The sequence below is a fragment of the Balaenoptera ricei genome, chromosome 4 (assembly GCF_028023285.1).
Source record: "Balaenoptera ricei isolate mBalRic1 chromosome 4, mBalRic1.hap2, whole genome shotgun sequence".
NCBI lineage: Eukaryota > Metazoa > Chordata > Mammalia > Artiodactyla > Balaenopteridae > Balaenoptera > Balaenoptera ricei.
This window is the reverse complement of record NC_082642.1, coordinates 84,460,083-84,484,039: the sequence shown is the minus strand read 5'-3', so window position 1 is coordinate 84,484,039 and position 23,957 is coordinate 84,460,083. Positions and strand designations below refer to the sequence as shown.

Genomic DNA, 23,957 nt, shown 5'->3' with positions numbered 1-23,957 from the left:
CCTCTATGCCCACCTTCTGGAGAGCTTTTTATCACGAACCGGTGTTAAATTTTGTCAAAAGCTTTTTCTGCATCTATAGAGATGATCATATTGTTTTTATTCTTCAATTTGTTAATATGGTGTATCACATGGATTGATTTGCATATATTGAAGAATCCTTGCATCCCTGGGATAAATCCCACTTAATCATGTTGTATGATCCTTTTAATGTGTTGTTGGATTCTGTTGCTAGTTTTTTGTTGAGGATTTTTGCATCTATGTTCATCAGTGATATTGGTCTGTAATTTTCTTTTTTTGTGATACCTTTGCCTGGTTTTGGTATCAGGGTGATGGTGGCCTTGTAAAATGAGTTCGGGAGTTTTCCTCCCTCTGCAATTTTTGGGAAGATTTTGAGAAGGATAGGTGTTAACTCTTCTCTAAATGTTTGATAGAATTCGCCTGTGAAGATATCTGGTCCTGGAGTTTTGTTTGTTGGAAAATTTTTAATTACAGTTTCAATTTCATTACCTGTGATTGTTGTGTTTATATTTTCTAACTCCTCCTGGTTCAATCTTGGAAGATTGTACTTTTCCAAGAATTTGTCCATTTCTTTCAGGTTGTCCATTTTATTGGCATATAGTTGCTTGTAGTAGATCATGATCTTTTGTATTTCTGTGGTGTTAGTTGTAATCTTTCCGTTTCCATTTCTAATTTTATTGATTTGTGTCCTCTCCCTTTTTTTCTTGATGGGTCTGGCTAAAGGTTTAACAATTTTGTTTATCTTCCAAAAGAACCAGTTTTTAGTTTTATTGATCTTTGCTATTGTTTTGTTTGTTTCTATTTCATTTATTTCTGCTCTTATCTTTATGATTTATTTCCTTCCACTAACTTTGGGTTTTCTTTGTTCTTCTTTTTCTAGTTGTTTTAGGTGTAAGGTTAGATTGTTTATTTGAGATTTTTCTTGTTTCTTGAGGTGAGCTTGAATTTCTGTGAACTTCCCTCTTAGAACTGCTTTTGCTGTGTCCCATAGGTTTTGGATTGTTGTGTTTTCATTATCATTTGTTTCTAGGTATTTTTTGATTTCCTCTTTGATTTCTTCAGTGATCTCTTGGTTATTTAGCAGTGCACTGTTTAGCCTTCATGTATCTGTGTTTTTTTACTGATTTTTTCCTGTAATTGATTTCTTATCTCATAGCGTTTTGGTTGGAAAAGATGTTAAAACGATTTCAATTTTCTTAAATTTTCCAAGGCTTGATTTGTGACCCAAGATGTGATCTATTCAGGAGAACATTCAGTGTGCACATGAGAAGAAAGTCTTTTCTTCCCACTTCGGGTGGAATGTATTAAAAATATCAATTAAGTCTATCTGACCTATTTTGTCATTTAAAGCTTGTGTTTCCTTATTTATTTTCTATCTGGATGATCTGTCTATTAGTGTAAGTGGTGTGTTAAAGTACCCCACTATTATTTTGTTACTGTCGATTTCTCCCTTTACAGCTATTAACATTTGCCTTATGTATTGAGGTGCTCCTATGTTGGGTGCATAAATATTTCTAATTGTTATGTTTTCTTCTTGGATTGATCCCTTGATCATTTTGTAGTGTCCTTCCTTATCTCTTGTACCTGTCTTTTTGTTAAAGTCTATTTTATCTGATATGAGTATTACTACTCCAGCTTTCTTGTGATTTCTATTTGCTTGGAAAAACTTTTTCCATCCCCTCACTTTCAGTCTGTATGTGTCCCTAGGTCTGAAGTGGGTTTCTTGTAGACAGCATATATAAGGGTCTTGTTTTTGTATCCATTTAGCCAGTCTGTGTCTTTTGGTTGGAGCATTTAATACATTTACATTCAAGGTGATTATTGATATGTATGTTCCTATTACCATTTTTTAAATTGATTTGGGTTTGTTTCTGTGGGTCTTTTTCTTCTCTGTGTTTCCCACTCAGAGAAGTTCCTTTAGCATTTGTTGTAAAGCTGGTTTGGTGGTGCTGAATTCTCTTAGCTTTTGCTTGTCTGTAAAGCTTCTGATTTCTCTATTGAATCTGAATGAGATCCTTGTCGGGTAGAGTAATCTTGGTTGTAGGTTTTTCCCTTTCATCATTTTAAATATGTCCTGCCACTCCCTTCTGGCTTGTAGAGTTTCTGCTAAAAGATCAGCTGTTATCTTTATGGGTATTCCCTTGTATGTTATTTGTTGTTTTTCCCTTGCTGCTTTTAATATTTTTTCTTTGTATTTAATTTTTGATAATTTGATTAATATGTGTCTCAGCATGTTTCTCTTTGGCTCTATCCTGTATGGGAGTCTCTGTGCTTCCTGGACTTGATTGACTATTTCCTTTTCCATGTTAGGGAAGTTTTCAACTATAATCACTTCAAATATTTTCTCAGACCCTTTTTTTTCTCTTTTTCTGCGACCCCTATAATTTGAATGTTGGTGTGTTTAATTTTGTCCCAGAGGTCTCTGAGACTGTCCTTAATTCTTTTCATTCTTTTTTCTTTATTCTGCTTTGTGGCAGTTATTTCCATTATTTTATCTCCACGTCACTTATCTGTTCTTCTGACTCAGTTATTCTGCTATTGATTCCTTCTAGAGTATTTTTAATTTCAGTTATTGTGTTGTTCATCACTGTTTGTTTGCCTTTAGTTCTTCTATATCATTGTTAAATGTTTCTTGTATTTTCTCCATTATGTTTCTGAGATTTTGGATCATCTTTACTATCATTACTCTGAATCCTTTTTCAGGTAGGTTGCCTATTTCATCTTCATTTATTTGGTCTTGTAGGTTTTTACCTTGCTCCTTCATCTGTAACATAATTTTTTGTCGTTTCATTTTTCTTTTTTTTTGATGGGTGGGGCTGTATTCCTGTCTTATTGGTTGTTTGGCCTGAGGTGTCCAGCACTGGAGTTTGCAGGCAGTTGGATAGAGCTGGGTCTTTGTGTCAAGATGAGGACCTCTGGGAGGCCCCACCCTGATTAATATTCCCTGAGGTCTGAGGTTCTCTGTTAGTCCAGCAGTTTGGACGTGAGCTCCCACCACAGGAGCTCAGGCCTGACCTCTGGCCTGGGAACCAAGATCCTGAAAGCCACATGGTGAGGCAAAAGAAAAAAAAAAAAAAAGGAAAAGAAAAAAGGAGCAGTACAATAACAAAGAATAAAAATCAAAATAAAATTAGAAAGATGAAAATATATTAGGAAAAATAAAAATGTAAGTGAAACAACTGTAATAAGGTAAAACAAAACCACAACAGAAAAAAGGGGGAGGGGAACAAGCCAAAAGGAGCAGAACAAAAAGTATAAAGAATAAAATAAAATTAGAAAAATAAAAGATTTTTTAGCAAAGAATAAAAATATAAATGAATCAACAGCAATGAATCAACAAGGTAAAACAGAACCCAATTCTAAAAGAGGAAAAAGAAGAAAGAAAAAAAAAAACCTTGGCTTTGGTGGGTGGAGTTTAGGCTGAGGTGGAACTTAGGCAGGGGTGGGGTTTAGGATGGGGTGGGACCTAAGTGGGGCAACTTTCAAGTGTGGGGTGTGGCCTCTGCTTGAGACCTGCCTGGAAGCGGAGAGGCAGCATATCCAAAGGGCTGCCTCCATAGTGTGGAGTTCAGGAGTTTGGAGGTAAGGCCCCGTGTGAGGATGTGGATGGAGGAGGTCTCATAGGGGGTCTCTGAGTATAGAGGTGGGGCCCTGAGTGGGGGTGTAGGGGTGGGGCTTGGGCTCTGTGCGGCAGGAGGGAGGCTCTGAGGGCAGAGGATTAGGCCTGGGAGCCCAATAGGCTTCCCAGTGCCTAAGTGGACAGGGAAAGCACTGGCCCCGTTCCCTTCCATTCCTTCGTGCCCACCCCCTCCCTCCACCATCTCCCCCAGGGTCTCCCCCATCCCCGCTGGACCCGTAACTGTGGTGGGTCCCACTGTGTGTAGGAACTCCTCCCCTCCCCCAACTGCCCCTCAGGGGTGTCAGTCCCAGAGGTCCGGGCTTAACTTTTGCTCCCCCTTCCCTCCCTCCCACTCCGTCATGACCTGCGGGGCTGGAGGGGGCCTTGGTGGGCAGAAGATCAGGCCCGGGATCTCACAGCCTCCTGAGGGCCCAAGAGGGCAAGGGAGACCTGGTCACTCTCCCTTTTGATCCTCTGACCTCCCAGTGGTCCCGCAATTTCCCCCTTTGGACATGGGATCCTTTCCCCTCCCCCAGCCACCCCTCAGGGGCACCAGTCCTGTCTTGCCTCCACTTCTCCTCCCCCCTTCACTCCCCCCATGCCCCACGTCCTACCCGGTCACTGGGGGTTCCTCCCACCCCCTAAGGTGTCCGTGGTTCCCCACTAGTGCCTGGTGGGTGCCCTAGTTGTGCAGAGGCGCAAATTCTGCATCCTCCTGTTACGTCATCTTTACTCCTCCTATGGTAAGTTTTTATCCTCTTATATATTCGTAGATACATTCCTTCCTTCGGAAGACCCTTGCGTGGCCTAAACAAAATTATTGTTAGCGTAAGTGGGGTCCGGCTACTCAGTTATTTAAATCCAATAAAGAGGAAATGTTGGCGGAAAGGAAAGTTTTCTATATTTCCGGGGGAGTGGGGGGAGGGCAGATTCATGTCCAAAGGTCGACTGCCTCCACTGACAACCAGTGGGCAAGAGCTTTTATAGGCAGAGGGAGGGGGCTACATGCAGAACAGCACAGTCAGCTCTGACAGTCATCTTGAAGTTGCTCATGCAGTGGTCTGATCAGCGTCATCTTGATTGTTTTAAGTACAGTTAATCTTTAGTTCCAGGGTCAGTTTGTTCCCATTTCTTTCAGGCCAGTTTTCGGAATTGTGGCTGCTTATGTCATGGCTACAGTCTGCTCATCATGTAGTTAACTTCTTCCACCTGGCGGGGGTTTCAGTATGTACAAAACAGCTCAAAGGATGTGGCTCAGAATATTACCCATAGCCCTGGAGGAGGAACTAAATGTCCTTGACTTTACTTAAAGATGAAACTATTATTATTTCTTCCTGTTTGACTGTTTTCCATTGCTTCTGCATTTTCTCACTTCTCTGATAAAATGTATTCTCTGACTAAAGTTTTTCTACAGACAAAAGGCAGCTGGAGGACACGGAGGGGAAGAACCGTAGGGTTCTGATCTGTTTCATTATGAAGAATTTACTGGTTTGTTAATAGGAGTGTATTATGCAGGTGTTTTTTCTAGTTTAATGATAAAATCTTTCCTCTCCATTTCCTTCAATTCTCAATAGAAACTATAGAATCACAGGTTTATTCTCTTATTTACTTGATGGCTATATTTGGGAGTCAGTTGTTTTTATCTTATAAGAAAATAATTTAAAATAATTAGAGAAAGTTTAAAAATGAATACCGGCAATGTAGTAATAAAAGTATTATCATTATCATTTTCATATCAATACCAGCAATTTAAACGGAGTGCTTCTCTTCTAAGTCCATACACCATCTCTGGTGGATCTAATTTATAATTCACCCTCACTGCTTCCACTAACACACTTGCCCTGCTAATTCATGTCTCCAGGGGTAGTTTGTGCTGCACATTCAAGGCACCTCCTCTTTAACCAGATGTCTCTCAGCAACTGACACCCAAGTTGGCCAAACTGAATTTATTATATTTTTCACAAGGACACCCTTTTTTACATTATTGAACTCAGTTCAATTGTACAGCTATCCACTCATTTTTTCAAGCACGATATCTGTGTCATTTTCAACTTGGAATCCCTCACCACCTAAATTCTATTACATATTAAATTTTCCTATTCTGTCCCACAAATATTTCTTAAAACTACCACATCCCTTTCATTCACACTACCATTCTAATTCTTCACGCGTTGTAGTCTTTTAACTGATCACTCTCTCCCCACTTTGGCCCCAATTTTTCTATTCTCCACAGTCTTACCAGAATGACCTTTATAAAATACAAATCTAAGTGGCTTAGATTCTTACATAAAACACCTAGAGATCTCCATTGTAACAGAAACAGTAGTCACTCCAGTATATGGGGTGCATTACTCTAGGGAATGAATAAGCTAGATTAATTGGGTACCAGTAAAACTGGGAATATTTATTTTTATAAATTTTATATTTTTTGATTCTTAAAAATTTATATCTTTGTGTGAGTTTACAACATATAAAATCTACTCATCTACATATATATTTTATAAATAAATGCATATAAATATATATTGAGGGTATACATCAGAATCTTTTACTAATAGATGTTCACAAAATAATTTGAAAATCACTGACTTATAAGAGAAAAACCCAAACTCTCTATTAGGGATTATAAAGCTCTTGTTGATTTGACTTCTGCTTGACTTTCTATTCTGATCTTCCCTGCTATAGTTAATTTCTCTGAAAAGCAGACACTTAGACAAAATTAGAAGTATAAAAGTTTGGTTAGGAAGTAACACTTGTGAAAGGAAAAGGGAAGAAGCATAACTGGCCATGATGCGGACCTGATAAGGTCTCTGCCAGCCCAATGAGGGTTAGAGGAGTCCCTCATTTAGCAGAAATGACTAGCATTTATACCACTGCCTTGCTCATTCATTGACCAGGGCCTCCTTGAAAAGAAGCTTGGCTCAAAAACTGAGGTGGATCCTGAAAGAACAAATGGCTGGTAGGTATAGACTAACCACACTCCTTGCATCTGAATGGCACCTCCCCATGTCTGTTGCATAACAGCCTTCTCTCCCAAGCACAGGCACACACTGACTCTTTACATTTCCTCTGCCTGAAAAGTCTTTTCTCTCATGTTCTTAGAGGATAGTTGAGTGACTCAACCAGGCTGCTTGGGTTCAAATCTCAACTTCTTTTTGGCTCGTTGAGCTTAGGCAAATTACTAAAGCTCTCTGTATATTTACAGATAATTGGTTAAGTTTTGTCAACTATAAAATGGGAATAACAATAAGATCTAAATCAGGGAGTTGTCATGTAAAGATTAATGTGTTAATACATTAAAACTATTTTAAATACTGCATGCAAATAGTAGGGACTCAAGAAATATTTGTTATTATTACATCTTATCATTTATTCAATGAAAACTACAGTTAGAATTCACCTCCCAAATTTCCCTTTGCATATTAAGCAAACCACTATTATAACACTTAAAAGGCTGTATTCTAATTATTTATTATTTTTTTTGTAGATTTTTTGATGATGGCCATTCTGACTGGTGTGAGGTGATATTTACCTCATTGTAGTTTTGATTTGCATTTCTCTAATAATTAGTGATGTTGAGCATCTTTTCATGTGCTTTTTGGCCATCTGTATGTCTTCTTTGGAGAAATGTCTATTTAGATCTTCCACCCATTTTTTGATTGGGTTATTTGTTGTTTTGTTTTGGTTTTTTTGATATTGAGATGCATGAGCTGAGTATTCTAATTATTGATTGACATGTCAGTGTTCCACGATGTACTATAAACTGCTTGAAGGAATAAACTTTGTTTATATATTTTATATCTCTAGTACCTACAACAGTGCCTTGTACATAGGACAAACAGGAAGAAAAGAGGAAAGAAAGGAAGGGAAGGAGGAAGGAAAAAAAAGGAATGAAGGAATAAGTAAAGGGAAAAAGAAAGGAAGGAAAGGGAAAAGGAAGGAAGGGATCAAGGATTAGTTAGTTATGGGTATTGAGTCAGTTAGCTATTGTTGCATGACCAAATACCCGAAGACTAATGTGCTTAAAACTACAGCATCATTCATTTTGCTGAAAAATCTGCAATTTGGAAATAGATCTTGGAGATAGCTTGTCTCTGCTTTATGTGGTATCAGCTGGGTTGACTACTTTCAAGATGGCTCCCTCATATTTCTAGTAACTTGGTATTGACTGTTGGCTAGAAGCTTATCCAGGACTGGGCTAGGGCCTCAGTTACATTCCATGTGGATTTTTCTGTGGGTTGATTGGGCTTTCTTGGACATGGAGTCTTAAGAGAACCAGGCAAAAGCTGTATTGCCTCTTATGACCTAGCCTTGGAAGTCACATAGCATGACTTTTGCTGTAGTTACAGACCCGACCCACATCTCAAAGCAAGGAGCTTTGTAAGAAGAGCATGTGGGGTGGGAGATGATGTTGAAGCCATTCTTAACAAATGCAGTCTGCCATAGTTGTTGTAATGATGGTGGTAGTTTCTTGAAATGTATAAAATAATAACACCAATAACAACATAAAATAGTTGAGTATCATTTCAAGTAAGTCATTAAGTGATGAAATAATTAAAATAAAAAATTTGATATAGGAAGAGACCTGAATATAAAATGACTGGGGATGGTGATGAGACAGGAAGAGTCTATTCTTCCTCTCCTTTGACCATGTGAATGCTACCTTAAAGTTGTGAGCAGTGTCCATCCCAGGTGGCTACAGTGAGTCTTGTTGTATAACAGCAAATAAACAGAAAAACAGCAAGGGATTGTCATGATACTGCTAATACCCAGATTACTTTACAGATTGTTATGTCCATCCTTATACATTGTCTTACCTGAATCTCACCTAAAATAATGAACCAAGGAAACCAACCGAAAAAAAAGTAAATAAATGTGGGAGAAGGATTTCTATGTAACAGATAAGGAAACTGAGACTCAGATTCTTAGTTAGTGGAAGAACTAGTCTTAGATAAATATCTTTTCATTTCCAATCTGTGCTCTCTCCACCACACCACTCAGATATTATGACCCTCTTTTTATAGTTTTAAGCCCCCAAATCCTGGACTCTTAATTTAAACAAGTATCTGAGATAAATCAAATGCCTCTTAACCTATTGCCAATTGTTTCTAACACTGACTTCCCTCCCACATCACAAAATGTCTCTCCATTATGGCATTTATTTCATCTGACCCCTGTTGCCATTGGTTATACACACCTGCCTCTTATACTTGATCGTACCTTGTTTGGCACAGAGATGGTTCCTTATCCATCACTGTGAGATTCCCATAGTGCTCAATACAGTGATTGGCACATATGTTTGTTAAATTTTTACCTAGGAGCTCAAGTTAGAGAGACATTATCAATTAATTTAGTTCAAAAGCTTCCAATATAATTCATTTTCTAAAATATAAGCATCTACTATATTTATTTCCTCTTTAGCATAGTAGTTAAGAGCACAGACATAGGACTAAAATACCTGGGCTTATATCCAGACTCTGCTGCTTGCTAGCTGCTGCTTGTTAGTAACTTTGGAGTTACTTTTTTGCTTCAGCTTTATTATTTGTTAAGGGGGGTGGGGTAGTAATAATAGTACCTCCTCATATGTTATGAAGAGTGAATAATAATATTTGTAAAGCAATTATTACAATATTATGTGGCACATGGTTAAGCACTATGTATTGCTATTATAATTCTTGATTTCACCTTGGCATCTTTAGAGAAGTCATGATGCTTCCTATACAGATTTCATTGATATTTTTTCCACTGGAAGACTGCTGATTATATACTTCTAAAAAATAAGCGTAACTCCAGGCTACCTTTTCCTTGATGAATATGACACTGTTGTTTTTTGCTTTATATTGTGAGGCCTGGCAGATACATGCATATCTCAAAAAAAAAAAAATGCTGCTAATTGATAGGGAAGTATTTGCATTGAGATGTTGTTTCTAAATCACTTTGTGGTTACAGGACATGCTGCTCTATCCATGGTGGAGAATAGTAACCTACATGGGACAAAGAAGTACCTACATTTTCCACCTTTTGCTGTTTTTGATTACTTTCTCTTTTGCTCTTTTGCAGGAAGAGTAAGTTTGCAAACTACTCTGGCAATGGCAAGACTTCCTTTCCCTTGTTTAATGGAGTGTTAAACACAGTCTGAGTTGGAGGCTTTGGAACAAGATAAATTCTCCACATAAACTAAAAATGGGAAGCTGGCTCTCTTTTTGGTGAGAAAAATGATTAACTCATTCATTCAGCCAGTCTTTTAACAAGCATTATTTTTAATGTCTGCTCTGAACCTCTTTTAGGTACAGGGGTTGAGGAGATGAATAAGAATTATGAAAGCCTTCCTTCTGAAGAATTTATTTTGGTGAAGGAGATTAAAAAAGTCTCTCGTGTATTTTAGCTAAATACATACCAATACATGACTTTTAGGGTCAGACAAAAAGCTCTATGATTTTGATGGGTGCAAAAATGGAAAAGAGTTTTGATAAGGCAATTGTGTGCTCAAGGGTCAATTACCAAGATTTAAGTGGGTTATCTTCTATAACCAAATAGGAACTTACCAGAATGTTTCAGGACTAAAAAGCAAACCTAAAGAAATCATTGAGTCCAACTTGAAATACTTTATTTTTTAAAAATCAGTTCCTTCTTCTTAGAATGCTAAGACCCTCTCCTTCATCCCACTAACTCCTTCCTTACCCACCTTCTCCCAGACCCTTTGACTCCCCTCACTGAGAGACACACACCCCAAGATTTGCCTAACTCCTGGTGAGCAGACCTGTCAGATTGTTCCTAGGGTCCCAATCTGTAAGGAACTAGACATCATCATTAAAACTGTAACATGTGAGAAAAAAATGGACTTACCACAGAGAGTAATGTTTATAGTCTGAAGGAACACTGAACACTGGAGGTGAGAATAAGGATGAGGTTCCCAAAGGCCAAAGACCCAAAGCAATAGAGTTCTAAATTACTTTCTAAGGACAGTGAGTCCAGACAAATGCAAGGAATATAATTTTCTGTGTGGACTATAAAAAGTTGGGGACAGAGCTGGATTGTTCAGGGCAACAGAGGAGTGGCTGGATACTTCTGTGAGCATCGCACAGAGAGTCCCTAGCCAGCTTCTGAAAATAAATGGTAATAGCCATCCTTGACTAGCACTTACTATGTGGCAGGAACTGTTCTAAGTTTTTACATGTATTAACTCTTGTAATGCTCACAAAAATATCTATGAGGTAGGGACTAGTATTATGATCTCCACTTTACAGATGAGGAAACTGAAGTCCATAGAGTTTAAATAACTTACCCAAAGTCACACAGATATTGAGTCAGAATTTGAACTTGGGCAACCTGAGTCCAGTCTATGCTCTCAGCCCCTCAACACGTTGACTGTTAATGTGGTCAGATATTTAACAAATATTTGCTTGAAGGAGCTTTCAACTTATTAGCCTATTGTGAAGACCAGCTTCTATTTATGCTTGGAGTATGAGCTGAGGTTTCCCCTTTCTTGAAGGTGTCCTCCTTGGACCAAATCAGGCTATGTTGGGTATCCCCCGTTCATCCTAGCCACAAAGTCTAGAACTTCTTGCTGTCAGAACTGTGACTTACTTTTTGAATTCCCAATGCCTGACATAGCAATGGGAGCTAAAGAGGAGCTTGTAAAATGGCATGCTGCGGTAGGCAGGATATTTAAACATAAGCGATACTTAGAGATCCAAAGAAAATTGAGTATGACCTTAATAATTTACAGTTTATAACCATTCTGAAAAGCAGTTGGTATATGCGTTAAATTTACATTCAACATTATGATCATTCATTATACTCTTCAAAGTCTTCTTCAGAATTTACAAAGGAGACAAATAGTAACTTCTACTTACATGTTAATGCTGTTAATGTTTCAGTATTAGATACTAAAACCACTAAAATGTTGCCCCCAGAATAATAGAATCTCCTTTATTAGTTAACATAAAACAAAACTCTTCTGCTTTCCTTTTGTAGAAAAGGAAATCCATCAATCCATTTATCTAGCTATTGTTTAACAATTCTCTGTAACCAGTGATACAGATTGAAACTTTTCGTTTCTTCCCATCAGAATTAATCCTGAGTCCTCTTGTCTCACAGGTAGCTGTGACCTTGAGAAATAACATGATAAATAATAGAATGATGATCATTAATAATGGCTCAATATATTTCAACATTGGAGTTTCAAGCATTTGAAAAGGAAAAATTTTAAAGAAAACTCAGAATCATATCCAAGGTTATTAGTCTTTAAAGCTATAATGTGCTGTGTTTTGAACAGGTAGATCCTACCTATGTCTTTGACAGCGCACAATGTGAAATAACTATGCGCATCATATTTTCACTTCCCTAAAAATTCTCTGTGCTCTGCCTGTTTATCCACCCCCTCAACCCATGCCCCAGCCCCTGGAAACCACTGATCTTTTTACTGTCTCCATGGTTGTGCCTTTTCTAGAATGCCATATAATTGGAATCAAACATTATGTTATTATTTAAGATTGGCTTCTGGCAGGAATGGGAGGCGGGGACCCACCTGGAAGTGCCCCAGCGCCGCTGTCCAGCTTCGGGCGGCGGCGGCCAGCCGAGCCAGTGCCGTGGCGGGGGGCGGAGAGCGGCCACGGCGGCCGCACCTCCCAGAGTGGCCTGCGGTGCTCGGCCCCGCCCGGAAGATATCAAGTTGTGCTAGTACAACCATATATATAATTAATACCTGAAGTCTCAGTGTAACATCGACATTAACAGTGATGACAGATAAATGCAGATGCTTGGGAATCAAATACTAGGCGAAACACTTTTAAAAAACAAAAGAATTTAGGAAATTCTAGTATTCTCCATGGCTGAAGCTGAGAGTCTGAAACCGTGATGCTTAACCTCTATTCTAGATCATAGCTCCAGCTCCTTCAGGATATAAGGAAAAGAGATAATATTTCCACAATGATAGATCTTTGGTTGTACAGGTTTCCCAGTGAGTGGATCAAGATGACCGTATTGTAGGGACTTGCCATTGTATGGCTGCTTCCCGATCTACTCGTGTTACAAGATCAACAGTGGGGTTAAACGGCTTGGATGAATCTTTTTGTGGTAGAACTTTAAGGAAACGTAGCATTGCTTGGATGAATCTTTTTGTGGTAGAACTTTAAGGAAACGTAGCATTGCTCATCCTGAAGAAATCTCTTCTCATTCTCAAGTATGATCAAGATCACCAAAGAAGAGACCAGAGCCTGTGCAAATTCAGAAAGGAAATAATAATGGAAGAACTACTGATATAAAACACAAAGTACTCGAGAGTCATGGTTATCAGAGACTGTTACAGACGATTGCTGTACTCGAGGCTCAACGTTCTCAAGCAGTCCAGGACCTTGAAAGTTTAGGCAGACATCAGAGAGAAGCACTAAAAAATCCCATTGGATTTGTGGAAAAGCTCCAGAAGAAGGCTGATATAGGGCTTCCATATCCACAGAGAGTTGTTCAATTGCCCGAGATTGTATGGGACCAATATACCAATAGCCTTGGGAACTTTGAAAGAGAATTTACAAATCACAAAAGACAAACTAGGAGAGTTAAGCTAGTTTTTGATAAAGTAGGTTTACCTGCTAGATCAAAAAGTCCTTTAGATCCTAGGAAGGATGGAGAGTCCCTTTCATACTCTATGTTGCCTTTCAGTGATGGTCCAGAAGACTCAAACAGTCGTCCTCAGATGATAAGAGGATGCCTGTGTGATGATACCAAACCTGAAACATTTAACCAATTGTGGACTGTTGCAGAACAGAAAAAGCTTGAACAACTACTCTTGAAATACCCTCCTGAAGAAGTAGAATCTTGACGCTGGCGGAAGATAGCAGATGAACTGGGCAGTAGGACAGCAAAACAGGTTGCCAGCCGAGTGCAGAAGTATTTCATAAAACCAACTAAAGCTGGCATTCCAGTTCCAGGCAGAACACCAAATTTCTATATATACTCCAAAAAGTCTTCAACAAGCAATGCCCCCTTAATAAGCATCTCTTTAAACCTTCCACTTTCATGAATTCCCATGAACCACCAGTGTATATGGATGAAGATGATGACCGATCCCGTTTTCGTAACCACATGAACACTGCTATGGAGGAGGCATCAGATGAAGAAAGTATTCCTATTATGTATAAGAATTTACCTGAATATAAGGAACTATTACAGTTTAAAAAGTTAAAAAAACAGAAACTTCAGCAAATGCAAACTGAAAGTGGATTTGTGCAACATGTGGGCTTCAAGTGTGATAACTGTGGCATAGAACCTATCCAGGGTGTTCGGTGACACTGCCAGGATTGTCCTCCAGAAATGTCTTTGGATTTCTGTGATTCTTGTTCAGACTGCCTTCATGAAACAGATATTCACAAGGAAGATCACCAACTAGAACCTGTTTATAGATTCTTCAGCTGACCACTCCTAAGCATTTGGACGACAAACAAGGAGCCCCAAAGAAAGAAGATGACACCCACACAGCCACCTCAACTCTGGGATTATACAGGTGTTGCTGAAGCCCACTGACTCTTGCATCAGGACCACAGAATTTAACTTAGACTTCCTTATTTTCTGTAACATTCCACTTTGACAGCTCCAGGACTAGCATGGGACTCTTCTTTCCAGTCGTTTGGCAAATTATGTGGCATATGGACCTTGGAGAGCATTCTGATTGAGTACTATCAGGACAACTGCCACTTAATGGACAAAGATCTTTACAAAATGGTAACATTCAGTGTTGGAGCGGCTGTGTGTATGATATGCTTGAGACCCTAGAAGAAATCCTGTCTAGCCTCCCGTAGATATCAGCAATGAGAGATTCTGTTCTATGAAGGTGTGACTTCCCTCAAAGATGAAATGAGTATAGCCTCTGAAAAGTGATTAGCCTCTGTGTTGTCTCCAGCCAAGTCTGCTTCTCTTTATGATTTATCTCTGCCATCGTGGGCATGGTGAACTTCCTCCTAAAGGGGCTGGGAACTGGTAAGCTTACCTAAGGTATAAAGGGTGCATAGTATTTGCAAAGCAACAGACTTCTCCAAAATTTTATAGACAGCATTCCACATGGTACACATGGGACGTGCCAGTGGAGACCAATGCCAATGAGAATCTGTTAAGAGTCTCTGGACAAAAAGCTGAGCCTGAGAAAACCAAAACTAATGTCAATTTCAAATGCAACCTTCAGGCTCATAGAATAAGGCAGCTTTGATTACACAAAAGCAAAGGCAAATATATCAGATTTTACAAAATGAAAAAAAAAAAAGATTGGCTTCTTTCATTTAGTAGTATGTATTTAAGGTTCCTCCATGTCTTTTTATGGCTTGATAGCTCATATTTTTTAGCACTGAATAACATTTCAGTGTTTGGAGGTATCACAGTTTATTTATCCATTTACCTACTGAAGGACATCATGATTGCGTCTAAGTTCTGGCAATTATGCTCTCAGCAAAGCTTTAAGTAATTATTCTTATTAGTTACAGTAGCATCCAAACACATTTTGAAAGTAATACCCAAAAGTATGAAACATATTAATTTTTTTTTGTCTACAGAAAATTCTTGGCAAGCACTTTGAACTTTTTGCACTGGTAGATTTGGAATCATTGGTACACTAGAAAGAATCCAGGACTTAGAGTCAGAAAATTTGTGTATATATCTGGATTAACCAGTGAGTTCATTCTCTTTCAAGTAGGGATGTGTGTTTGGGTAACGGACTTGATGTCAGAATTTTGTTTGATTACAAAGCCAGCACAGAGTACGTGATATTAAAGGAAGCTATCAATAAGACAGACATCTAATGGAGAAAGTTCTTTCATGGATTAATTTCCTGTGATTCTGGACCATTCTTACTCTTGGTTCCTCTTTTTTCTAATTATCATGGAGCATAGACTTCTGCTATGTTGGATGCTCCCTCCTACCAAGAATTTGGAGATAAGAAAAGTAAAGTAGTTCTCTAGCTTAAACTAGTTCATCATTTATTGGATGAGGGCAGAATGTCTCCTAGGCTTAATCAGTGTTATTAAAAACTGTAAAAGTACTACATTAACCTAAGACCCAGGGATAACACAACAAAGTAGTATTTAGAGAAGAGATTTTATGTGGTTGTGAAAGCACCATCATTCTGGAAAGAGAAAAAGAGAGCAAAAGAGAGATTAAATCAAGCCTGGCTGGGGTGTGCGTGTGTGTGTGTGTGTGTGTGTGTGTGAGCTCATTACCACACACCCACTGAGAGGAGGTGCAGAGTTTAGGCACAGGTATTCATCCCACTTTCTACAGGGAAAGCAGTTGCCCTCAATATGTTAAAATTAATTCAGCATGATCTATAAGCTAGTCCTGAGTTTAAACAGAAGCTAGGCACTTAAAATGCTCTACCACAAATTATATAATTTAACAAATTATTCTATTGGTCAACCTTGTGAATTTAGTTAACAAGAGTCTGTCACCGGGAGGGGGAAGAGTAAGCTGGGACGAAGTGAGAGAGTGTCATGGATATACATACACTACCAGATGTAAAATAGATAGCTAGTGGGAAGCAGCCACATGGCACAGGGAGATCAGCTTGGTGCTTTGTGACCACCTAGAGGGGTGGGATAGGGAGGGTGGGAGGGAGACGCAAGAGGGAGGAGATATGGGGATATATGTATATGTATAGCTGATTCACTTTGTTATAAAGGAGAAACTAACACACCATTGTAAAGCAATTATACTCCAATAAAGATGTTAAAAAAAAAATCTGTTACCAAGAATTTGATGATCTATTTATTATAAAATCCAAAATGATAAAAAAAAAATGCATTTTTAGTCCTTTCAGAGATGCCTTTTAAATATGTGAATATGTATACCCAAATTCTTGGCCAATGTTTTGACTCTTGCAGCTTCTAGAAGACAAACTCTAAGAGCAATATAAATTTTTAAAAGTTGAAAATAGATATTACATACTTTTTCAGTGAGTTTGAAGACAATGTTTATAAAACATTGTGTAGAATTTAAGATTGCTGTGCAAATAAGTGGGGGCTGAAATCTCCCTGAATTCAGTTGTGGGAATAAAGAACCAGATGGTCTGGTGAATCTTCCCCATTTTTAATTCTAATTAATTGAGCATTTCTTTTTTCCTTTAACAGGTGTTTTGTTTCCCCCAATACATACCACTGTAAATTTATATAGAAAAGAATCATAACAGAATAATTCCCAACTGCCCTGACTTCCTGCTAAAGCGGAAAAAGAAACATTTGTTTAATGAAATAAATTTAGATAAGAGGATCTATCTAGGTAGCCTGTGCTTTCATTCAGTGGTTCTGACATGAATTTGCTTTAACCAGATTTGAAATTTACCTCTCTGTATTACATATGCAGGTGTTGATTACAACACACATTTGGATGAAAAATAAAATTAGAAGGATTTCAGCCAAGCCAGTGACCTCATAGCAGAGGTATAAAGTTAAGTTCTATTGGTACTGGATGAAGCATAGTTTATAAATGTGAAGCTTTACAGTGACTGATAATCTCTTTGGTAGAGAAGTTGTATCAGGCTCTTGAGGAAAAATAAAAACCCAAAACCCTACATATCTCTAAAAGATCAGAACTAATGCTAGAAAAGCTTGTAGCCCTAAGTCTTTCCTTTTGCCAATGAGGAGACAGCTTTCCAGAAAGGTGGTTGGAAGGTTAATGTATCTAGATACTCTAGACTACAAACCAGCAAATGCATAGAAGATGACCACTGTGCTATTAAACACTCTGGAAATGCTATCATGTGAGAAAGAAATAAAAGCGAGGAGGCCTCAAAAGTAACCTCTGACATTTGTCTTTTTTCTTTGACTCATTTTTCACATTTTAATGTAGGCCTATATCATATCTTACCTGGACTTTTATAATAGCCTTTCAATTTGTCTTCCTCTCTTGAACTTCAGCATATCGCCTATCTATCACCCATTTTGCCACCAGAATTATCTTTCCTAAATTAGGAGTCTGTTAAAATTACTTCCCACATTGGTGTGGCAATCTATTGACTCTTGGTGAAAATCCCATCTTATTTGCCTGATCACACAAGACCTTCCATAATTTGCTCCCCAACTATATTACTATTTTATTCTTCCTTCTTTACCCTAACCCTACAATAATATTTAACTACATGCCGTTCATCAACTGTTCTCAGCAAATGCATGTCTCTGGTATACCTGTGAAAAAAATTAAATGCTATAAATTATATTTTTTTCTTCCTTCCTTCCTTCCTCCCTTCCTTCCTTCCTTCCTTCCTTCCTTCCATCTTGCCTAAAAGTTTCTGGCTCTACAAAAAAGTTACAAGAATAGTATAACCTCTCATGGTCTCCTCACTTGGATTCAATTGCTATTAATACTTTGTCACATTTTCTTTCTCTTCATATATATGTTTTTCTTTTCCTCCTCCTCTTCTTTCTTCATATTATCAATGAGACATTTGAGAGTAAGTTACAGATGTCATGACCTTGTGTACCTAAATAGTTCAGTGTGTATCACTAAAGGAAAGGGTATTTAATTTGCATTACTCTAGTACAATTCCCAAATTCAGAAAATCCATAGTATAATAATATTTAATATAGAGTTTGTAATTAAATTCTGTCAATTTTTTTCAGCAACGTCTTTTATGACAATATTTTCCTGATCTTGGATTCAATCTAGAATCACACATTGCATTTAGTTGTCATGTTTCTTTAGTTTTCTTTAACATGGAACATTTCTTCAGCTATTTTGTTTGTATTTGTTATCATTGCCACATAACCCATTACTTCCAAACTTAGTGGTTTAAAACAACATTATTTCACAGTTTCTGTGGGTCCGGAATGTGGATACACTTCCCTCAGTTGGGTCCTCTGCTTCAGAGTCTCTCCTAATCAAGATATCAGCTGGGGCTGCAGTCATCTCAAGGGTAACTTGGGAAGGAACCACATCTCAAGTTCACTCCTGTGCTTATTTTTTTTTTTAACATCTTTATTGGTGTATAATTGCTTTACAATGCTGTGTTAGTTTCTGCTGTATCACAAAGTGAATCAGCTATATGTATACATATATCCCCATATCCCCTCCCTCTTACGTCTCCCTCCCACCCTCCCAATCCCACCCTTCTAGGTGGTCACAAAGCACCAAGCTGATCTCCCTGTGCTATGCAGCTGCTTCCCACTAGCTATCTATTTTACATTTGGTAGTGTACATATGTCAATGCTACTCTCTCACTTTGTCTCAGCATTCCTGTGCTTATTGGTAGGATTTATGGACTGCTGGACTGGCCACCTCAGTCCCCTCTCATTAGAGGAAGAATGGCAAATATGAGCCTTCTTGTGACTCAGGCTCTCCTGCATTCTACCATGCCATCCTTAGATTCATTCAGAGGTGACAGCAACTGTTTTCTGAGCTTTGCAGTGGATTCTGGCTGCTATCAGTAAACTTTGACACACCTGGGGAGAATTTATCGAGACTAGTTTCCATGGGAAATTATAAATAGGGCATTGACTAGTATTTGAGCTCTTTCTGTCCTGGATTGGGTACAATGTTGATGAAGGTGACTCACTGGGGAATGAAAAATTACCCAAAGACATATGAGACACTTTTGCAGACAGATCCACCACCCTGAAAACCCCCTTAGCCCTTATGTTTGAAACAGATAAAGAATGAAAAGATGCTATTGTGAAAATGGATTAGCAAATGCCCCATAGTAAGGTAGATTTTTAAAAAAGCTGTCATCATGTGATTCAAGTCCAAGTAAGGCAAAGGGCCCAAATCCTAGTCTCAGATGGAAGTAATGTGGCCATGACTGCTGAATAAAGAAGCCTCTCAAAGCTGGAATAGATGGTGTCACTAACGATGACTTTGCCACTCAATATATGGAGAGTTTTCGGTGAACAAAACATTGGAAATTCATTTGATTGGGTTGCAAGTAGTCACCACGTGGCACAAAATGGAAAGTGAATGCACTCACTTCCTGGTATATGGTAGCTCTCTCTTACCCCTTTATCCTGATTTTGGTCGCTTTAAAAAGAATAATACTCAGCGGTAGGACCAAGTTCTCCCTATCTCCAAGGTAGACTAAAGGTCAAATGCACCGATTTCAATACACTAAAAAACATTAGGAAAAGGAGAAACTCATACTTTTATGGCTCTATTTGACACAGGTACCACAAATCAGCATCTTACCCAGTCCCATGGTAGGAGGGGGTGCCTAGATTCACCTAATGCAAGTTTGGGCAGAGTTCACAATGTGGAAGGGAAACTAAGGTGACCTTGTAGAAGGATATCTTTGGGCAAACTCAATGAATTTTTGTTATTATACACCTGAATATATAATAGGAACTGATATTTATATGCTTTTATTTCTCAATTCCATCTGTGGCCAAGTGGATTCTCTCAACTGGACAGAGTCACATGTAGAGAAGTGATAGTATCTTTGGGGCCCCACAATCCCAATGACAACTTTGAGCTCCAAGTTTCTGTGACAGATGATTTTGCCAATTGGAGACTCAAGCAAATGAAGCAGCCTCCATTTGGAGGTTCCCCTTGAGATTCTGGACTGATTGCCTCTCTTCCATGTTTAACAGTTATATCCACTTTGAAAGGCAGCTATTAACTTCCCATAGAAACACCTGACTCACGGGTTCCTGTTACTCTTCAGCCTGATAGTCTGATAAGATATGTCAACTTGAATACAATAAATAATATAGTAGGAAGGCCTCAAAATATCTTGCTCATCAAATGGAAATGGTATATCCAAGAATGCAGCTAATTTCATCCCAGAGGCATCTCAGCTTTACCTTGTGCACTTGGGAGAAAGTTTATTTTACACTCCACTGCCTCAAGCAAAGTCACCAACTCAATGGAGCCCTTGATTCACAGAGGTCTCCTAAACACCTAGTCCTGGTACGCTGCCAGTTGAGCTAAACTGCTATTCACCAGTGTGTTCTGGGCTGCTGCAACTGTTCAACCATAGTACTAGTAATGTAGAAGCAAAATTGATTGTGGTTGTTCCTCTCTGTGGGCAGAATTCAAGTCCATTCTCATAGCTCTGGCCATACTCCCATGAAGGAACTTTGTTACATTTGATTCTGTTGCCCTTGGTCTAGCTTTTGGATCTTCCCCTTGGAAAACCACAGACTAGCAGATTTAGGATACTCTTATTCGGATCCATGTACTGTTGAAACAAATTGCAGCTGCTGATTGAACTATCTGAGTCACTTATATAGATGCCCATGGTATGGGCCCAGTTTTAGAGACTGGATGGATCCAGCTGCTGAACAAAATTTCACTGCCTAGACTGCCATTGCTTTGGACACAGCAACACGTCCATCACGTGGACTGAGCACACATTATAGGACCCAATATTTCTAATGCAGCGGTTACCACTGAATGTCTGATGTGTTAGTTCTGCTAAAAGTTGACCCATTTGATCCGTGGTAAGAGAGGCCACACTGCAGGAGGAGGGGCCTCGATGGACGTATACTCAAGGGAACTGAAATATCTTCCATGATCCCTATGATCCATTCACAGGCATTTGGAGTTGCTGAGCACTGGAACAACCTCCTCAAATAGGGACTTAAAAATATTTCTGACTCATCTTTCTCAGCTCCTCATGATCTACACAGGTTAGTAAGGCAATGTGGTCACTAAATATGGCTGCTTCTCAGAAAAGGAGCTCCTATATTGAAAACTGGTCACTCCTATTTTGAAAATTCTGGATTGCACCCTCTTTACTCTTGAACATACTTCTTTCTTTCCCCTAACAGCAACCCAGGCTGGACTGTTTGGTTTGCCCTTCAAGTGGCCACCCAGACAAAAGTGTTCAAACTTAATTGTGGTTCAGCCACCTGTATTCTTTAGTTGGACGGACATGGGAATAATTTACTACTTGGTTGCATATGCTGCTCACTTAACATCCCTAAGTAGCACACAAGAGCCAAAGTGGGTGACATACTGAACCTCTGTAAGTTTTATGAAAATGCCTTTGTCTCTCTTGCACTTGAACTTTCTAGACGACAGGTATGGCATGAGCAGGGGATTGCTGAAAAACATGTTACAGATATAGCAATGAGATACACCAACTTTGTGACAATGGAGGTGAAATAATAACCCAGGTACTTGTGGAAGGAACAATAGAAACCTGCAGAAAGAGATACATTAATGATCTTTTTCTTTAAGATCCACCACTGGCATCTTCCTCACGAAGGAAAATACCCTGACATGGCACTTCCAAACTGTTGCAAGCACCTAACTTCAACTGGAAAAAAATGATAAGAAATGTGTCCTTGACTTTAGCTGAAGTGATTGATGATACCTTTAGAGGTTCATTATTTTCCCTATCACAGTGAGTGAAGGGAGCCAGACACGCACAGGACACACTGTATGATTTCATTTATATGAAGTTCAAGGACAAGCAAAACGAATCTATAATGCTAGAAGCCAAAATAATAGTTACCCCAGGGATAGGGGCTGTATTGATGGGAAGGGGCATGAGGTTATTTTCTGCGGTGATGGAAATGTTCTGTATTCTCATCTCTGCTATGGTTAAATGTAACATTCAAACATCTGTATACTTTAGACTTGTGAACTTTAATATATGCACGTTACCCTCATTAAAAATGTTTAGGGCTTCCCTGGTGGCGCAGTGGTTGAGAATCTGCCTGCCAATGCAGGGGACACGGGTTCGAGCCCTGGTCTGGGAAGATCCCACATGCCACGGAGTGGCTGGGCCCGTGAGCCACAACTACTGAGCCTGCGCGTCTGGAGCCTGTGCCCCGCAACGGGAGGGACCGCGATAGTGAAAGGCCCGCGCACCGCGATGAAGAGTGGCCCCGCTTGCCGCAACTGGAGAAAGCCCTCGCACGAACCAAAGACCCAACACAGCCAAAAATAAATAAATAAATAAATAAATAAAGTAGCTATAAAAAAAAAAAAAAAAAAAAAAAAACGCAGCTTTAAAAAAAAAAAAAAAAAGTTTAAAAAAAGACTTCTAAGGGGATATCACATTTTTCTCCCTTTCCATCTAGTGTCAGAGGTAAGAATTTCAAATTCTCATTGTCTGTGCCGTGTGTTTGATTCACCCTTACTTCCTGTAGAGCTCTTTGGGGGTCCCAGTTTTATCTGAGAGATGTCAACTTGAGAGTTTCCTGAACTTCACTTTATGCTCCCATATCACGTGTAGTCACCAAAGTGTTTTCTCCGCGGTGTGGCAGACATTCTCAGAGTAAATGGCTATACAACCCTACACATTCCAGGGTTTGTTTTATTTGTTTATTCTGCTCAACATATCTCTATTTTCATGTCACTTTAAAATGAGTTTTAAAAGATGCGTGTGTATGTGCATATGTGTGGGTACATGGGCATTTCAAGCACCCTTTATTCAGCATTATACGGCTTTAGTCAAAAAGGTCACTCTGGCTTGTGCACTCTGGCTAGTGCAGAGTTTGTACCAAGTACTAAGGAGGGGTCCACATATGGCTGGCTTTATTTTCCATTGCTTTTCTTTATGGAAGATGTTCAGCTGACATAAACAGAAGTTGGCCAAAATATCGCCTGTACTGTTAACTTCCAGTATAATTCACTTAAATGAAACAGGCTAACCTCAGTGATAACAGTTAACAGTTAAAATGTTCCATCTTAGGTTTCTTTTAAGTATTACCATTATGGTGCTACTGAGTGTTTTCTTTTGATAAAAAGAAAAATGCCATGGGCTGCAGTGTTCTTTCATCACTTTTCTCACCAGGCCCATTAATATGCTTGTAATACTAGTGCCAATTATTTTATTTGATAATGCTTATTATGGTATTTGTATATTTGTCTGAATTCCAATTTTGTTCATTAGTGAGTGTCTAAACTGCTCCATGAAATAAATGTAAATACTAATGTAAAAAAAAAAAAAGGACTTTTAAGAGTTACTCTCTCATTTTTAATTTTCCTTCTGTGCTTTAGACCTTTTGTTTTCAGGCTTAGTTTGAGTGGGAGGTTTTTGTTTGTTGTTTGTTATAATGCTCTTGATATCTGTAGTCCTTGGATCCAATATAGCTATTTTGCAGATGCACTCCTGTATCCTCATCCCCCAGTCCAGAACCAGGTCCTATATTTACAACTGAGGGCTACTCTCCTGTGACAAAACTATGAAAAGACTTATTCATTCACTGAACCCCAGATGGCTTGACCCAGGTGCTATGTGTATGGCTTTGTATTCTTTCTCTCAGCAACTCAGATAGACAATTCTACTTAAGTAATCACTACCAGTGGTCACAGTGTTTTAGACTTTCTCTTGTTGGTTGGAGCAGCCAATCCTGGCTTCTCATTTAATAGAATAAACATGGATTGCGTCACTTGACATACA

The 23,957-nt window shown here is 38.8% G+C and overlaps 1 protein-coding gene across 1 annotated transcript; it reads left to right on the top strand.

Annotated features, from left to right (window-relative positions):
- Positions 1–3,472: 3,472 nt before the first annotated feature.
- Positions 3,473–14,050, top strand: LOC132364378 (ZZ-type zinc finger-containing protein 3-like). The gene is given in 7 exon segments (XM_059919975.1): positions 3,473–3,600; positions 4,411–4,465; positions 9,698–9,702; positions 11,130–11,292; positions 12,132–12,310; positions 12,833–13,614; positions 13,617–14,050. Coding segments are annotated over 7 exon segments (1,746 nt in total).
- Positions 14,051–23,957: the final 9,907 nt, after the last annotated feature.